Here is an 18,574-nt window from a genome sequence, read left to right as displayed (position 1 = left end):
CTGAGGATAGGTCACCACCTCAACACGCAGACCGTCTGACAAGGACCCACACCAGCAGAGATGTGCCCAATCTAACTGATGATCTCAGGAGGAGGGAGACCTTTACTTTTCGCTGTTCAGGATTTGTTGCCTCATATTGCTGTGCTCCTCGGTCCCTGCTGTTTTTCTCTGCTCATGGATACCATGTGTTTAGTTTACAAATTGTGTGTGAATGTATGTATGTATGTGTATGATATATACACACACCGATCAGCGAAAACATGAAAACCACTGACAGGGGAAGCGAATAACATTGACTATCTATTAAAATGGCACCTAATAAGGGGTGGGATATATTGATGTGTTGGAAGCAGGAAAAAATGGGCAAGCATAAGGATCTGAGCAACTTTGACAAGGGCCTAATTGTGATGGCTAGAAGACAAGGTCAGAGCATTCCTAAAACGGCAGGTCTTGTCGGGGTGTTCCAGGTATGCAGTGATCAGTACCTACCAAAAGTGGTCCAAGGAAGGACAACTGGTGAACCATCGACAGGCTCATGGGCAACCAAGGGTCATTGATGCGAATGGGGAGCGAAGGCTAGCCCATCTGGTCCGATCCCACAGAAGAGCTACTGTAGCTCAGATTGCTGAAGAAGTTAATTCTGGCTATGATAGACAGGTGTCAGAACAGAGTGCATCGCAGCTTGCTGCATAGCAACAGACCGGTCAGCGTGTCCATAATGACCCCTGTCATTTGGCCTTCCTCTTCACTACTTTCCTGGGTGCTCCAACTTCAGCATCATTCTCCCAATATACCCAGCATCTCTCCTCCACACATGTCCAAACCATCTCAATCTTGCCTCTCTTGCTTTGTCTCCAAACCGTCCAACCTGAGCTGTCCCTCTAATATACTCATTCTTAATCCTGTCCTTCTTCATTACTCCCAGTGAAAATCGTATGATCTTCAACTCTGCCACCTCCAGCTCCACCTCCTGTCTTTTTGTGTTCAAAGTTCTGTGGTAATTTTGTTGCTTTTGTTCTTGTATCCTTTTATCATATATCTTGGTAGAAATGGGGTTTGTAAAAAGTTTTTTGTTATCTTTTTAGGGTCCACCAAAACCAATTGCAATGGAACCGTGTTCAGGGGGGAAAGCTGCCGTGTTGACTGTCCTCATGTGCCTACCCTCGGGGCCTTCAGGCTTACCACCCCCAGGCCAGTCCGGTAAGGAACATACACAAACATGTATTCGTTAGGAATAAATTCTACAGTATCACAGCACTTGACCTTGAGGTCATTAACCCAGTTTGCAATGGATGCTCTCTGAAAATCTACAGCTACATAAAGAAAATGTTGCAGGTTTTGTGGAAAGAAAAAAGTTTGGTTATGTGATCAAATGGGGATCTTAGCTGGCTTGTGGCGCATTGAAGAGTTACACACTGAACAGGTTGCCAGTCAGTCAGAGGAGCTAATTCATACAATCACTCACACACCATTTATACCGATAGGCCTTTAGGAGTCTCTATTTTGCCTAACATAAATGTGCTTTTGCTGTGGGATGATGATGGACCTGCGTACCTTCCAACCTGCACGCATATTGTATACCAACTATGCAGTTCTTCGTCAAAGTACGCAGATACGAGATGCAAGTTAAAACTACAAAGAAATCGCGTGGAGAATCTTTTTATTCAATTTGTGTATTTGAAGGGCATCCAGGTGGCGTAGCGGTCTATTCTGTTGCCTACCAACACGGGGATTGCCCGTTTGAATCCCTGTGTTGCCTCCGGCTTGGTCGAGCGTCCCTACAGACACGATTGGCTGTGTCTGCAGGTGGGAAGCCGGATGTGGGTATGTGTCCTGGTCGCTGCACTAGCGCCTCCTCTGGTTGGTCGGGGCACCTGTTCGGGGGGGAGGGGGAACTGGGGGAAATAGCATGATCCTACCACGCACTACGTCCCCCTGGTGAAACTCTTCACTGTCAGGTGAAAAGAAGCGGCTGGCGACTCTACATGTATCAGAGGAGACATGGGGTAGTCTGCAGCCCTCCTCGGATCGGCAGAGGTGGTGGCGCAGCGACTTGGATGGCTCAGAGAGTTGGGTAATTGGCCAAGTACAATTGGGGAGAAAAAGGGGGTGGGGGTAATCCATAAAAAATTAAAATAGTCCAGCACCCTGTGGACCCACCACACATGGGGATGAGCATTTGGGTAGGGTGCAATGCAGGCCGGGCAGCAGGCAAAATAGGGGACCGGGGCGTGCCCACTTCTGGCATCGCAGATAGGTTCTCGGGATGTGGAATGTCACCTCTCTGGCAGGGAAGGAGCCTGAGCTGGTGCAGGAGGTGGAGCGGTACCAACTAGATAAAGTTGGGCTCACCTCCACACATAGCATGGACTCTGGTACCTAATTCCTAGAGGGGCTGGACTCATTACTTTTCCAGAAATGACCAAGGTGACAGGTGCTGGGCAGGTGTGGGGATACTTACAAGTCCCCAGTTGAGTGCCGCCGTGTTGGAGTTCAACATTCCCCCGAATAACAGTTTGGAGTATCCAGCCTTCTTGGAGTCTCTGGGTGGTGTCCTGGATAGGGCGCCGCCTCGGCACTCTATAGTTCTCCTGGGGGACTTCAATGCTCACGTGGGCAACGATGGAGAAAACTGGAGGGGCGTGATTAGGAGGAACACACTCCCCGATCTGAACCCGAGTGGTGCCTTGTTATTGGACTTCAGTGCGAGTCATGGATTGACCATAACAAACACCATGTTCGAACATAAGGTAGTTCATAAGTGTACTTGGTACCAGAACACCTTAGGCCAAAGATTGATGATAGACTTTGTGGTCATATCATCAGATCTGCGGCTGTATGTTTTGGACACTCGGGTGAAGAGAGGAGCAGAGCTGTCAACTGATCACCACCTGGTGGTGAGTTGGATCAGATGGCAGGGAAGGCTGCCAGACAGACCTGGCAAACCCAAATGTGTAATGAGGGTGAACTGGAAACGTATGGCGGCGGCTTCTGTCCATGAGGTTTTAAACTCACACCTCTGGAAGAAGTTCTCGTGTATCCTGAGGGAGGCTGGGGACATGGAGTCTGAGTTGGCCATATTCAAAGCCTCTATTGCAGATGCGGTAAGCAGGACCTGTGGTCATAAGGTCATTGGTGCCTGTGGAGGCGGCAACCTAAGAATCCGCTGGTGGACACCAGCAGTGAGGGAAGCCATCAGGCTGAAGAAGGAGGCATTCAGGCTTGGTTGGCCCAGGGGCCTCCTGAAGCAGCAGACAGGTACCGGGACGCCGGGCTGTGGCTTTGGCGGTCACGGAAGCAAAAACTCGGGTGTGGGAGGAGTTCGGCGAGGCTATGGAGGAGGACTTTCAGTTGGCCTCAAGGAAGTTCTGGGAAACCATCCGGCAACTCAGGAAAGGCAAGCAGGGCTTCCAGAACACCACCCAGAGATTCCAAGAAGGCCAGATACTCCAAACTACTATTTGGTGCATAAACACACAACAGTCAGAGCCTTCCCCCCAGCGACTCGCAGTCTCAAAATCCATTGCACGCTGTCCGTCTTGGGAGAGAGATCCCTCCTCTGTTGCTCTCCCTGAGGTTTCTTCCTATTTTTTCTCCCTGTTAAAGGGGTTTTTTAGGGAGTTGTTCCTTATCCGATGAGAGGGTCTAAGGACAGGATGTTGTGTTGCTGTTAAGCCCACTGAGGCAAATTTGTAATTTGTGATATTGGGCTATACAAATAAAATTGATTTGATTTGATTTGATTTAGAGGTGACCCTCTCATTCCCCGGGGAGAACTCCAAACAAATTTTAAATATATATATATATATATATTATATAGGCCCCCCCCCCCAAATATTAGACATTTACTAAACCCTAGACCATTTTATTGAGTTTTCTGATACCTCCAGATAAAACCAGGTGAAACTATGTAAACTATGTGTGGCAGGCTGGTCCTGGTAATTTTTGATATTAGCATAGCAGGATAAACACAGCTGCACATTAACATTCATAATGGATCTGTTGGATCTAGCTCTACCAAAGAACCAGCACTGACAGTACTGTTGAACATTTTAGTGCTGGCTCTGTCTGTCTGTCTGTCAACCTGTCTGTCTGACTGTGTGTCTGTCTCTTTGTCTTTCTGTGTGTCTTTCTGACTCACTGTCTGTCTGTCTGACTCTCTGTCTCTCTGTCTGCCTGTGTCTGTCAATCTGTCTGTTTAACTGTGTGTCTATCTCTGTGTCTTACTGTCTGTATGTCTGACTGTCTGTCTGTGTGTCTTTCTGACTTGCTGTCTGTCTGTCAATCTGTCTGTCTGACTGTCTGTCTGTATTTCTGACTGTGCCTATCTGTCTGTCTGACTGTGTGTCTGTCTCTCTATCTTTGTCTGTCTGTCTGACTATCTGACTGACTGTCTGTCTGACTGTGTCACATGAGGTGTAGTACGGTAAAAACTGACCTGCACACTTATCAGGCTGTAAAATCTAATCCTCTAATAAGACATGTAGGACATATGCTGTAGCTAATAAGACATATAGGACATATGCTGTAGCTAACAAGACATATAGGACATATGCTGTAGCTAATAAGACATGTAGGCCATATGCTGTAGCTAATGATCACCGGCACTTTAAACAGAATGCCTTCAGTCACCATGACAACAAGTGAATGTATGTAAATGGAAACTGGTTTTCAGCATTTCATCTTACTGGTTGTGAAGTGTAGCTTGAAAATTGGAAACAAGATGCTACCAAACCGTGGTTTGCTACCCTGGTGTCCTCAGAAGCAAGAGAATACACACTGATTTTGTGTGTGTGTGTGTGTGTGTGTGTGTGTGTGTGTGTGTGTGTGTGTGTGTGTGTGTGTGTGTGTGTGTGTGAGAAGATGCACTGCCCACGCAAGAACAAGCTCACCTCATTCTGCTCTGTTGATCTAAGCGGGAAATGAAAGTTGAAATAATTTGTGGTGCCGCCTTCACAGCACGAGTCACTGAGTTTAAATAGACTCTTGATAGCAAGATGCCAGCTGTCACTCTACTGAACTGTCAGCTGTTACTCTACTGGACTGGTCTCTGTCAGCTGTCGCACTACTGGACTGGTCTCTGTCAGCTGTCACACTACTGGACTGGTCTCTGTCAACTGTCACTCTACTGTACTGGTCTCTGTCAGCTGTCACACTACTGGACTGGTCTCTGTCAGCTGTCGCACTACTGGACTGGTCTCTGTCAGCTGTCGCACTACTGGACTGGTCTCTGTCAGCTGTCGCACTACTGGACTGGTCTCTTGTCAGCTGTCGCACTACTGGACTGGTCTCTGTCAGCTGTCGCACTACTGGACTGGTCTCTTGTCAGCTATCACACTACTGGACTGGTCTCTATCAGCTGTCACACTACTGGACTGATCTCTGTCAGCTGTCACACTACTGGACTGGTCTCTATCAGCTGTCACACTACTGGACTGATCTCTGTCAGCTGTCACACTACTGGACTGGACTCTGTCAGCTGTCGCACTACTGGACTGGTCTCTGTCAGCTGTCACACTACTGGACTGGTCTCTGTCAGCTGTCGCACTACTGGACTGGACTCTGTCAGCTGTCACTCTACTGTACTGGTCTCTGTCAGCTGTCACACTATTGGACTGATCTCTGTCAGCTGTCACACTACTGGACTGGTCTCTGTCAGCTGTCACTCTACTGTACTGGTCTCTGTCAGCTGTCACACTATTGGACTGGTCTCTGTCAGCTGTCACACTACCGGACTGGACTCTGTCAGCTGTCACTCTACTGTACTGGTCTCTGTCAGCTGTCACACTACTGGACTGGACTCTGTCAGCTGTCACTCTACTGTACTGGTCTCTGTCAGCTGTCACACTATTGGACTGGTCTCTGTCAGCTGTCACACTACTGGACTGGTCTCTGTCAGCTGTCACACTACTGGACGGGTCTCTGTCAGCTGTCACTCTACTGTACTTGCCTCTATCAACTGTCACTCTACTGTATCGGTCTCTGTCAGCTGTCACACTACTGGACTGGTCTCTGTCAGCTGTCACTCTACTCTACTTGCCTCTATCAACTGTCACTCTACTGTATCGGTCTCTGTCAGCTGTCACTCTACTGGACTGGTCTATGTCAACTGTCACTTTACTGGACTGGTCTCTGTCAGCTGTCACTTTTACTGTACTGGTCTCTGTCAGCTGTCACTCTACCGGACTGGTCTCTGTCAGCTGTCACACTACTGTACTGGTCTCTGTCAGCTGTCACTCTACCGGACTGGTCTCTGTCAGGTGTCACACTACTGGACTGGTCTCTGTCAGCTGTCACGCTACCGGACTGGTCTCTGTCAGCTGTCACACTACTGGACTGGTCTCTGTCAGGTGTCACACTACTGGACTGTACTCTGTCAGCTGTCACACTACTGTACTGGTCTCTGTCAGCTGTCACTCTATGGGACTGGTCTCTGTCAGCTGTCACACTACTGGACTGGTCTCTGTCACTTTACTGTACTGGTCTCTGTCAGCTGTCACACTACTGGACTGGTCTCTGTCAGCTGTCACACTACTGTACTGGTCTCTGTCAGCTGTCACTCCATGGGACTGGTCTCTGTCAACTGTCACACTACTGTACTGGTCTCTGTCAGCTGTCACACTACTGGACTGGTCTCTGTCAACTGTCACTTTACTGTACTGGTCTCTGTCAGCTGTCACACTACTGGACTGGTCTCTGTCAACTGTCACTTTACTGAACTGGTCTCTGTCAGCTGTCACACTACTGGACTGGTCTCTGTCAGCTGTCGCACTACTGGACTGGTCTCTGTCAGCTGTCACACTACTGGACTGGTCTCTGTCAGCTGTCGCACTACTGGACTGGTCTCTGTCAGCTGTCGCACTACTGGACTGGTCTCTGTCAGCTGTCGCACTACTGGACTGGTCTCTTGTCAGCTGTCGCACTACTGGACTGGTCTCTGTCAGCTGTCGCACTACTGGACTGGTCTCTTGTCAGCTATCACACTACTGGACTGGTCTCTGTCAGCTGTCACACTACTGTACTGGTCTCTATCAGCTGTCACACTACTGTACTGATCTCTATCAGCTGTCACACTACTGGACTGATCTCTGTCAGCTGTCACACTACTGGACTGGTCTCTATCAGCTGTCACACTACTGGACTGATCTCTGTCAGCTGTCACACTACTGGACTGGACTCTGTCAGCTGTCGCACTACTGGACTGGTCTCTGTCAGCTGTCACACTACTGGACTGGTCTCTGTCAGCTGTCGCACTACTGGACTGGACTCTGTCAGCTGTCACTCTACTGTACTGGTCTCTGTCAGCTGTCACACTATTGGACTGATCTCTGTCAGCTGTCACACTACTGGACTGGTCTCTGTCAGCTGTCACTCTACTGTACTGGTCTCTGTCAGCTGTCACACTATTGGACTGGTCTCTGTCAGCTGTCACACTACCGGACTGGACTCTGTCAGCTGTCACTCTACTGTACTGGTCTCTGTCAGCTGTCACACTACTGGACTGGACTCTGTCAGCTGTCACTCTACTGTACTGGTCTCTGTCAGCTGTCACACTATTGGACTGGTCTCTGTCAGCTGTCACACTACTGGACTGGTCTCTGTCAGCTGTCACACTACTGGACGGGTCTCTGTCAGCTGTCACTCTACTGTACTTGCCTCTATCAACTGTCACTCTACTGTATCGGTCTCTGTCAGCTGTCACACTACTGGACTGGTCTCTGTCAGCTGTCACTCTACTCTACTTGCCTCTATCAACTGTCACTCTACTGTATCGGTCTCTGTCAGCTGTCACTCTACTGGACTGGTCTATGTCAACTGTCACTTTACTGGACTGGTCTCTGTCAGCTGTCACTTTTACTGTACTGGTCTCTGTCAGCTGTCACTCTACCGGACTGGTCTCTGTCAGCTGTCACACTACTGTACTGGTCTCTGTCAGCTGTCACTCTACCGGACTGGTCTCTGTCAGGTGTCACACTACTGGACTGGTCTCTGTCAGCTGTCACGCTACCGGACTGGTCTCTGTCAGCTGTCACACTACTGGACTGGTCTCTGTCAGGTGTCACACTACTGGACTGGTCTCTGTCAGCTGTCACACTACTGTACTGGTCTCTGTCAGCTGTCACTCTATGGGACTGGTCTCTGTCAGCTGTCACACTACTGGACTGGTCTCTGTCAACTGTCACTTTACTGTACTGGTCTCTGTCAGCTGTCACACTACTGGACTGGTCTCTGTCAGCTGTCACACTACTGTACTGGTCTCTGTCAGCTGTCACTCCATGGGACTGGTCTCTGTCAACTGTCACACTACTGTACTGGTCTCTGTCAGCTGTCACACTACTGGACTGGTCTCTGTCAACTGTCACTTTACTGTACTGGTCTCTGTCAGCTGTCACACTACTGGACTGGTCTCTGTCAACTGTCACTTTACTGAACTGGTCTCTGTCAGCTGTCACACTACTGGACTGGTCTCTGTCAGCTGTCGCACTACTGGACTGGTCTCTGTCAGCTGTCACACTACTGGACTGGTCTCTGTCAGCTGTCGCACTACTGGACTGGACTCTGTCAGCTGTCACTCTACTGTACTGGTCTCTGTCAGCTGTCACACTATTGGACTGATCTCTGTCAGCTGTCACACTACTGGACTGGTCTCTGTCAGCTGTCACTCTACTGTACTGGTCTCTGTCAGCTGTCACACTATTGGACTGGTCTCTGTCAGCTGTCACACTACTGGACTGGACTCTCTCAGCTGTCACTCTACTGTACTGGTCTCTGTCAGCTGTCACACTACTGGACTGGTCTCTGTCAACTGTCACTTTACTGAACTGGTCTCTGTCAGCTGTCACACTACTGGACTGGTCTCTGTCAGCTGTCGCACTACTGGACTGGTCTCTGTCAGCTGTCACACTACTGGACTGGTCTCTGTCAGCTGTCGCACTACTGGACTGGACTCTGTCAGCTGTCACTCTACTGTACTGGTCTCTGTCAGCTGTCACACTATTGGACTGATCTCTGTCAGCTGTCACACTACTGGACTGGTCTCTGTCAGCTGTCACTCTACTGTACTGGTCTCTGTCAGCTGTCACACTATTGGACTGGTCTCTGTCAGCTGTCACACTACTGGACTGGACTCTGTCAGCTGTCACTCTACTGTACTGGTCTCTGTCAGCTGTCACACTACTGGACTGGACTCTGTCAGCTGTCACTCTACTGTACTGGTCTCTGTCAGCTGTCACACTACTGGACTGGTCTCTGTCAGCTGTCACACTACTGGACTGGTCTCTGTCAGCTGTCACACTACTGGACGGGTCTCTGTCAGCTGTCACTCTACTGTACTTGCCTCTATCAACTGTCACTCTACTGTATCGGTCTCTGTCAGCTGTCACACTACTGGACTGGTCTCTGTCAGCTGTCACTCTACTCTACTTGCCTCTATCAACTGTCACTCTACTGTATCGGTCTCTGTCAGCTGTCACTCTACTGGACTCGTCTATGTCAACTGTCACTTTACTGGACTGGTCTCTGTCAGCTGTCACTTTTACTGTACTGGTCTCTGTCAGCTGTCACTCTACCGGACTGGTCTCTGTCAGCTGTCACACTACTGTACTGGTCTCTGTCAGCTGTCACTCTACCGGACTGGTCTCTGTCAGGTGTCACACTGCTGGACTGGTCTCTGTCAGCTGTCACGCTACCGGACTGGTCTCTGTCAGCTGTCACACTACTGGACTGGTCTCTGTCAGGTGTCACACTACTGGACTGGTCTCTGTCAGCTGTCACACTACTGTACTGGTCTCTGTCAGCTGTCACTCTATGGGACTGGTCTCTGTCAGCTGTCACACTACTGGACTGGTCTCTGTCAACTGTCACTTTACTGTACTGGTCTCTGTCAGCTGTCACACTACTGGACTGGTCTCTGTCAGCTGTCACACTACTGTACTGGTCTCTGTCAGCTGTCACTCCATGGGACTGGTCTCTGTCAACTGTCACACTACTGTACTGGTCTCTGTCAGCTGTCACACTACTGGACTGGTCTCTGTCAGCTGTCACTCTACTGGACTGGTCTCTGTCAGCTGTCACTCTATGGGACCGGTCTCTGTCAACTGTCACTTTACTGAACTGGTCTCTGTCAGCTGTCACACTACTGGACTGGTCTCTGTCAGGTGTCACACTACTGGACTGGTCTCTGTCAGCTGTCACTCTACTGTATTGGTCTCTGTCAGCTGTCACTCTATGGGACTGGTCTCTGTCAACTGTCACACTACTGTACTGGTCTCTGTCAGCTGTCACACTACTGGACTGGTCTCTGTCAACTGTCACTTTACTGTACTGGTCTCTGTCAGCTGTCACTCTACTGGACTGGTCTCTGTCAACTGTCACTTTACTGAACTGGTCTCTGTCAGCTGTCACTCTACTTGACTGGCCTCTGTCAGCTGTCACTTTTACTGTACTGGTCTCTGTCAGCTGTCACTCTACTTGACTGGCCTCTGTCAGCTGTCACACTACTGTACTGGTCTCTGTCAGCTGTCACACTACTGGACTGGTCTCTGTCAACTGTCACTTTACTGTACTGGTCTCTGTCAGCTGTCACACTACTGGACTGGTCTCTGTCAACTGTCACTTTACTGAACTGGTCTCTGTCAGCTGTCACTCTACTTGACTGGCCTCTGTCAGCTGTCACACTACTGGACTGGTCTCTGTCAACTGTCACTTTACTGTACTGGTCTCTGTCAGCTGTCACTCTACTGGACTGGTCTCTGTCAACTGTCACTTTACTGAACTGGTCTCTGTCAGCTGTCACTCTACTTGACTGGCCTCTGTCAGCTGTCACTTTTACTGTACTGGTCTCTGTCAGCTGTCACTCTACTTGACTGGCTTCTGTCAGCTGTCACACTACTGTACTGGTCTCTGTCAGCTGTCACACTACTGGACTGGTCTCTGTCAACTGTCACTTTACTGTACTGGTCTCTGTCAGCTGTCACACTACTGGACTGGTCTCTGTCAACTGTCACTTTACTGAACCGGTCTCTGTCAGCTGTCACTCTACTTGACTGGCCTCTGTCAGCTGTCACTTTTACTGTACTGGTCTCTGTCAGCTGTCACGCTACCGGACTGGTCTCTGTCAGCTGTCACACTAATGTACTGGTCTCTGTCAGCTGTCACACTACTGGACTGGTCTCTGTCAACTGTCACTTTACTGTACTGGTCTCTGTCAGCTGTCACACTACTGGACTGGTCTCTGTCAACTGTCACTTTACTCTACTGGTCTCTGTCAGCTGTCACGCTACCGGACTGGTCTCTGTCAACTGTCGCACTACTGGACTGGTCTCTGTCAGGTGTCACACTACTGGACTGGTCTCTGTCAGCTGTCACTCTACTGTATTGGTCTCTGTCAGCTGTCACTCTACTGTATTGGTCTCTGTCAGCTGTCACTCTATGGGACTGGTCTCTGTCAACTGTCACACTACTGGACTGGTCTCTGTCAGCTGTCACTCTACTGTATTGGTCTCTGTCAGCTGTCACTCTACTGGACTGGTCTCTGTCAGCTGTCACACTACTGTACTGGTCTCTGTCAGCTGTCACTCTATGGGACTGGTCTCTGTCAACTGTCACACTACTGGACTGGTCTCTGTCAGCTGTCACTCTATGGGACTGGTCTCTGTCAACTGTCACACTACTGTACTGGTCTCTGTCAACTGTCACTTTACTGTACTGGTCTCTGTCAGCTGTCAGTCTACTGTACTGGTCTCTGTCAGCTGTCAGTCTACTGTACTGGTCTCTGTCAACTGTCACTTTACTGTACTGGTCTCTGTCAGCTGTCAGTCTACTGTACTGGTCTCTGTCAGCTGTCACTGTACTTGACTGGCCTCTGTCAACTGTCACACTACTGGACTGGTCTCTGTCAGCTGTCACTCTATGGGACTGGTCTCTGTCAACTGTCACACTACTGTACTGGTCTCTGTCAACTGTCACTTTACTGTACTGGTCTCTGTCAGCTGTCAGTCTACTGTACTGGTCTCTGTCAGCTGTCAGTCTACTGTACTGGTCTCTGTCAGCTGTCACACTACTGGACTGGTCTCTCTCAACTGTCACACTACTGGACTGGTCCCTCTCTCAATTGTAGCCTGTGTGTGTGTGTGTGTGTGTGTGTGTGTGTGTGTGTGTGTGTGTGTGTGTGTGTGTGTGTGTGTGTGTTTCCATTTAGGAATGGCACAGCCATCTTATCCTTGTACCCTTTTCCGGGTCAAATTAGTTTCTGTCTTTCCTTCTCAGTCTTTGCTTCTCTGTCTTTACTTCTTTCCTTCTGTCTTTTCTTCTCTGTCTTTCCTTCTCTTTCCTTCTGTCTTTCCTTCTCTACTTCTCTGTCCTCCTCCTCCTTCTCTTTCCTTCTCTGTATTTCTTCTCTTCTTTTTCTGTCTTTCCTTCTGTTTTTCCTTGTCTTTCCTTCTCTGTTTTTCCTTCTCTTGTGTCTTTCCTTCTCTTTCCTTCTATCGTTCCTTCTCTGCCTTTCCTTCTGTCTTTCTCTTTGTGTCATTCCTTCTCTCTTTCCTTATCTTTCCTTCTCTTGTGTCTTTCCTTCTCTTTCCTTCTATCGTTCCTTCTCTGCCTTTCCTTCTGTCTTTCTCTTTGTGTCATTCCTTCTCTCTATCCTTATCTTTCCTTCTCTCTGTCTTTCCTTCTCTTTCCTTTTGTGTCTTTCCTTCCCTTTTCTTCTCTGTCTTTCCTTATCTTTCCTTCTCTCTGTCTTTCCTTCTCTGTCTTTCCTTCTCTTTCCTTTTGTGTCTTTCCTTCCCTTTTCTTCTCTGTCTTTCCTTCTCTTTCCGTCTGTCTTTCCTTCTCTGTCCTCCTCCTCCTTCTCTTTCCTTCTCTGTTTTTCTTCTCTTTCTTTTCCTTCTCCATTTTTCCTTCTGTCTTTCCTTCTCTTCCTTCTCCGTCCTCCTCCTCCTTCTTTCCTTCTCCGTCTCATTGTTTGCCCTGATGGTTTTATCTCTGGCAGACACAGCCTGACATGCTGCTCTCTGTTCTCCGAACCCTCTCCCCACCTCCGCTTGTTTCTGTGTTGTTCGTACTCTGTCCCCAGCATCCAAACACCACACACTCTGTCCCCAATTAAGAATCGAACCCTCAGCTCGTTGTGTGTTTGTATAGAAATGGGAGGGGTGGTGCCAGATTTTTTTCATCACAGTCCTGCCACCACCACCCAGCTCATCTTTTTAACCTACAATTTGTGATTGGCATCTTTGTAAGAAATACATGTTTTTTCCTAGCTATGGCTTATGCCCCAGACAGTGCTCGGTGAGCACTGGGGTTTCCCATCCATTGACTTCGTTTTCAGTCAGGGCACACAGAGGGAGCGATGAGAGTTGACTTATGCTCGGGGCTCCTAACCTTGTCTGTTAATGCTAGCTAGTAGAGAGGTCACATTTCTACAGAAAGGTGGATTGTTTGCTGCAGCCAACAAATCCTTGTATGCACTAGGCCGGAAAGTAGAATAGAATGATAGAGTTTTAATACACAATTGTATGCCTTTGCCTCATTTAAAGGAAAATGCCTACCCTATCATTCCATTCATATTGTTATAGTATTGTGGCGAATTCAGGGGGCAGCTGGGAATCCACTGCGGCTGGGATGCGAACCCAGTTTTATTTGTATAGCCCAATACCTGTTCATGATCGTTACACTACACCCCCTCATTCGGGAAGTGCGTCCCCGCACTTCAGCATACCAGCTCCCTCACACCTCTGGGCACACTTGCTTCTGACGGCAGCCAGAAAGCGAACCCGGGTCTCCCACACCACGGGCGACTGTGCTAACCAATCAACTAAAGGGTCCGACCTGTTAGCCAACCGGCAAGCCGCTAGCGAGTCTAGTCATTCATGATCGTTACAGTATTTTAGATACCTGCCTCATTGTGTTGGATTTTGGAGACGAGCTCAGCCACAGGAGGACAGACTGCACATGGACACAGGGGTGACTCACATCACACCATTCACATACACGGGAGAAGAGACAAGAAAAACATTAGTCACACATCCGAGCGAGAGAAAAGATATGTGAGAGAAGAGAACAGTTTGCAATAGTCAGTAATCCAGGGAAAGAAATCCCAGAAAGTTGAATCCGTTCATCTGGGCACGGTGGCGGAAATGTTTCATTACTCATCTGAGGGACTTCGTAAGTCTCAGCTGACTGCACTTGTCCATAACCTTGTGAACTCTACAGCTACAGAACGACCAAAACCGGCAATCGGTTTCACATGACACTGGCCACGTGTACCATTCACACAGGACTGGGCTATGTCGTCTCCCCATTCACACAGGACTGGGATGTGTCTTCTCCCCATTCACAGAGGACTGGGCTATGTCTTCCCCCCATTTACAGAGGACTGGGCTATGTCTTCTCCCCATTCACAGAGGACTGGGATGTGTCTTCTCCTCATTCACAGAGGACTGGGATGTGTCTTCTCCCCATTCACAGAGGACTGGGCTATGTCTTCCCCCCCATTCACAGAGGACTGGGCTATGTCTTCCCCCCATTCACAGAGGACTGGGCTATGTCTTCCCCCCCATTCACAGAGGACTGGGCTATGTCTTCCCCCCATTCACAGAGGACTGGGCTATGTCTTCTCCCCATTCACAGAGGACTGGGCTATGTCTTCTCCCCATTCACAGAGGACTGGGCTATGTCTTCCCCCCATTCACAGAAGACTGGGCTATGTCTTCTCCCCATTCACAGAGGACTGGGCTATGTCCCCCCCATTCACAGAGGACTGGGCTATGTCTTCTCCCCATTCACAGAGGACTGGGATGTGTCTTCTCCCCATTCACAGAGGACTGGGATGTGTCTTCTCCCCATTCACAGATGACTGGGCTATGTCTTCTCCCCATTCACAGAGGACTGGGATGTGTCTTCTCCCCATTCACAGAGGACTGGGATGTGTCTTCTCCCCATTCACAGAGGACTGGGCTATGTCTTCCCCCCTATTCACAGAGGACTGGGCTATGTCTTCTCCCCATTCACAGAGGACTGGGATGTGTCTTCTCCCCATTCACAGAGGACTGGGCTATGTCTTCTCCCCATTCACAAAGAACTGGCTAGCTGTGTCTTCTCCCCAATCCTTTATAAGACTTGGATGTTCTATGTGAGACCCTCCAATGTAGCCTAAATGAATGCTGTATGTGTACAGAATGGGTTAAGTATGGTGGCTCGTTTCTGTGTGCTGCTGCTTTGATTTAAGTATGTTTGTGGTTTAGATAAGCACCCATATCTTAATGTCCATTTATCTTAATGTCTATTTAATGCAACCTAACATTTTCTTATAACTGTCTTGCTCTCTATTTTAACCCTTTTATTTTTATTTGTTTTTCCTCAGGACTCACGGTGGCCAGTGCGCTGATAGACATTTCACAGCAGAAAGCAGCGGACTTCAAGGAGAAGTCTCAGGGTTTTAAGAATCGGAAGGCTCCACCTCCAGCCCACCAAGGCACCTGCATCTGAGTCCTCAACCTCTTTGTCTTTTGGATCCCTTTTTGTACTTTTTGGGGGTGTTTCTTTTTTTTTTGCAATTTGTATTTGGTCCCAGTCAGAAGAGCAAACTCGGGAAAGAAAAAAACCGCTTTGGCCACTACCATCCATGTTTTCAACGCTCACTGAAACTTTCCTCATCCCAAGAGCACAAGTTATTGTCCCCTGACCTTCTCGACCATCCCGCCATTCGACCAGTTGGCTGTTGTCTTGTCATTAATATTTATTCAGCCAGTGCCATTTTGTCCTCCACCTATTGGTCCAGAAGCTCTTCCCTTTAGCTTGGCCAGTCTTCATGACCAGGCCAACCCTCCATACTTGGGATGAACATTCATAGCTAGTGACATCAGAGACAGATGATTTAGAAAGATTTGTTTGCACCTGGTGAACCTTCATTCGTACATATCTGGTGACAGCCGCGCTGGCTATTTATTCGTCCAGCGTAAGGGAAAAGCAAAGGCACCCGATGCCCCTACATGAAAGTTCTGAACAAAGTGAAATGGCACGCAAGCAATTTCCATCACACGGATCTTTGTGTTGAAAATCCAACAAAACGGTGAAGACGGCTGGTAGACATGAAGGACGTACCGCCTGTGGGAGTTCCAACTTGTATTTGCTCGACAACCTTTGGTGTTCTTTGGTGCTAAAAGGCTTCAGCTTCTGTGACAAGCCTGAGTCTTCAGTCAGCTGTGTTTGTACGCCCGGTTCATTCGGCCTTTTCGCAGGGAGAGCTTCGTGTTCAGTAGGACACGTCTCTTTACACCCAGCAACATCTGAAAGTGTTTTAAGTAGTTTTCCTCATCCTACGGCATCCCGCTAGTGATCTCTCCAAGCATCTGCTGCACATCTGTATGACCCACCCAGCTGAGGCTAAAGTCTGTATCTCCTGTGGAACGCCCACGTGAAGGCTGCTGGGACAAGACGCTGCACCCAGCTAGCGGTGGGATGCTGCATGGGTGAGGACCGCATAGTGGGGACGGTTAAAAATGAAAATAAGTAAATAAATAAAGTCATTTAACCTAAAGCATGGACGTTTTCCGCACTTGAATATTATTATTATTATTATTTTTTTTACAAAACTGGTTATTTTGATTGTTTGATGGTCCAGACTTTGCAGTATCTCTCCGACTAAAAACCAAGTTACCAAACCCAGAAGGACGAGACGGTAGAGGAGCAGCCGTTGGGTTTGTCTTCTTTTTCTTTTCTTTTTTTACATAACAATCTAATATAAACACAAGTGTCGAATTCAGTCTTGATTTGGGGGGCGGGGGTGGATGAAATCCTCCACAGAGACTTCTACATAGGGATGGTCACAACAACATCCTCCACATCTGGCCTGCTGTGCGTTTACCGGCCCTGCACATGTGGTCACACGGGACTCTCTCCTCCCACTTCTGCTACTTAAGAGTCACTGTTTGGTTTCCGCTTTTGAGCACAAAGGATCATCACATCTTTTTTAGTGCCTCCGCGTCCCATTAATAGGAGTCCGGTGCAGGGGCCATGGTGGTCCGTAGAATCTGCCCCCCCACTCTGCAGGGAACGGGGTACCACGTGCTGCTGGAACAAACGTGAGCCTCTTCGTCACTCTTATCTCTGCTGAGTTTATGATTTCAGCTGTTTTTTTTTTTTATTATAAAATGGCAGAAGAGCTGATCATGATTCTGCTTCGTCACCTCCGCCACATATCTATGACGATAAAGTGCAAGTCTTTTACTACACTTGTAAAAAGAGCATCTCTCTTATTTTGTTTTGTTGTTGAATAGATTCCTGTGCAATGACACACTAAACTGGATATTACTGTTAACTAATGAATGAAATGTTCCAACGTCAACTATTTTATTTTTTTATTTTTATTTTTATTTTTTTTTGCATTGTTGTGAGTCTTTAAGGACTTTATGGGCATTGTCTTGTTTTTAATTTGGGCAAAGTAGTCGTTACGGTGTGTTCTGCAAGGACAGTTTGCCAGCAGGTGTGGTTTTATTTTGTGTGTCAGTAACGGTGACGTTACACAGGAATCACAGTCTCACTGTAACGTGGAAAAAGAAGAGAATACAAACTGCATCTCGGTAATCCTCGGTGTACTTTAAAGATGGAGAACATGCCAGGAAAGCATAATAAAGAGAAAAACACTTCAGTATACTGTGCTCGCCTGACTTATTTCACACCCCAGAGAGCCAAGCTGCTGAGGCCCGGACCCGTCCCACACCCGGCACTTCATCCGGCCCACGTACCGCATGGAATGAGGGCACTTGGGCGGTCCGCTCCTGTTTGCCAGATCTGGGCCAGAACCAAGCCATAGCAATGCCGCATGTGCCACATTTTTTGCCAAAGGTTTGTTTTGTGATATTTGGGCCATATTCACCATTTACCACACGGGCCACTTCAGGGTCACATCCAGACCACATGTTGCCCAGAGCACCCGTCTTTGCCAAAACAGGCCCACATTTGATTTGGCATATTTGGGCCATATTTGCTATTATACATGTGGGCCACTTTAGGCTCACATCCATTTTGTCAGGGCCAGAAGAAGGCCATGAGTGCCGCATCATGGCCTGAAGTGGCCCACATCCGGATGAGGTGTGGGACAGCTATATTCCATTTAGTTCATGATGTGTCGCACACCTGATGCAACCTCTCAATCCACCATAAGGCTCCAAGCAGTTGTCAGTAGTTGTGTTTGTTGTGCTTCTTTCTAAAAAAAAAAAACTTGCTACGTTTTTGTGTCCTTTATATCCTTTGGCCAGTGGGTTTAATGAAAGACATCAGTGATTCATTTCCAACCTCACATTGTCACATTATGGAGCGCCAGATGGAAAAGTCAACCCTGTTGTGGCCAGAGTGATGATGAGGCACTGTGTTCACATGTATTCTCACTGTGTTCACACTATATTCACACTATGTTCTCACTGTGTTCTCACTGTGTTCTCACTGTGTTCACACTGTCTTCTCACTGTGTTCACACTGTGTTCTCAATGTGTTCACACTATTTTCTCACTGTGTTCTCACTTCACACTATTCACACTGTCTTCACACTGTGTTCTCACTGTGTTCTCACTGT

The 18,574-nt window shown here is 48.3% G+C and overlaps 1 protein-coding gene across 1 annotated transcript in view; it reads left to right on the top strand.

Annotated features, from left to right (window-relative positions):
- Nucleotides 1-17,646, top strand: part of atrnl1b (attractin-like 1b) — a 169,809-nt gene extending 152,163 nt beyond the window's left edge. Inside the window, exons 28-29 of the mRNA XM_056296653.1 lie at nucleotides 1,086-1,200; nucleotides 15,365-17,646. Of these exons, the coding sequence (XP_056152628.1) occupies nucleotides 1,086-1,200; nucleotides 15,365-15,489 (240 nt within the window). The 3' untranslated portion in view covers nucleotides 15,490-17,646. The remainder of the gene's footprint in view (nucleotides 1-1,085; nucleotides 1,201-15,364) is intronic.
- Nucleotides 17,647-18,574: the final 928 nt, after the last annotated feature.

This window comes from Lampris incognitus, chromosome 17 (genome assembly GCF_029633865.1).
Source record: "Lampris incognitus isolate fLamInc1 chromosome 17, fLamInc1.hap2, whole genome shotgun sequence".
Classification (NCBI taxonomy): domain Eukaryota; kingdom Metazoa; phylum Chordata; class Actinopteri; order Lampriformes; family Lampridae; genus Lampris; species Lampris incognitus.
Note: the sequence above shows the minus strand (reverse complement) of the source record. Positions and strands in the feature narration are given on the sequence as shown.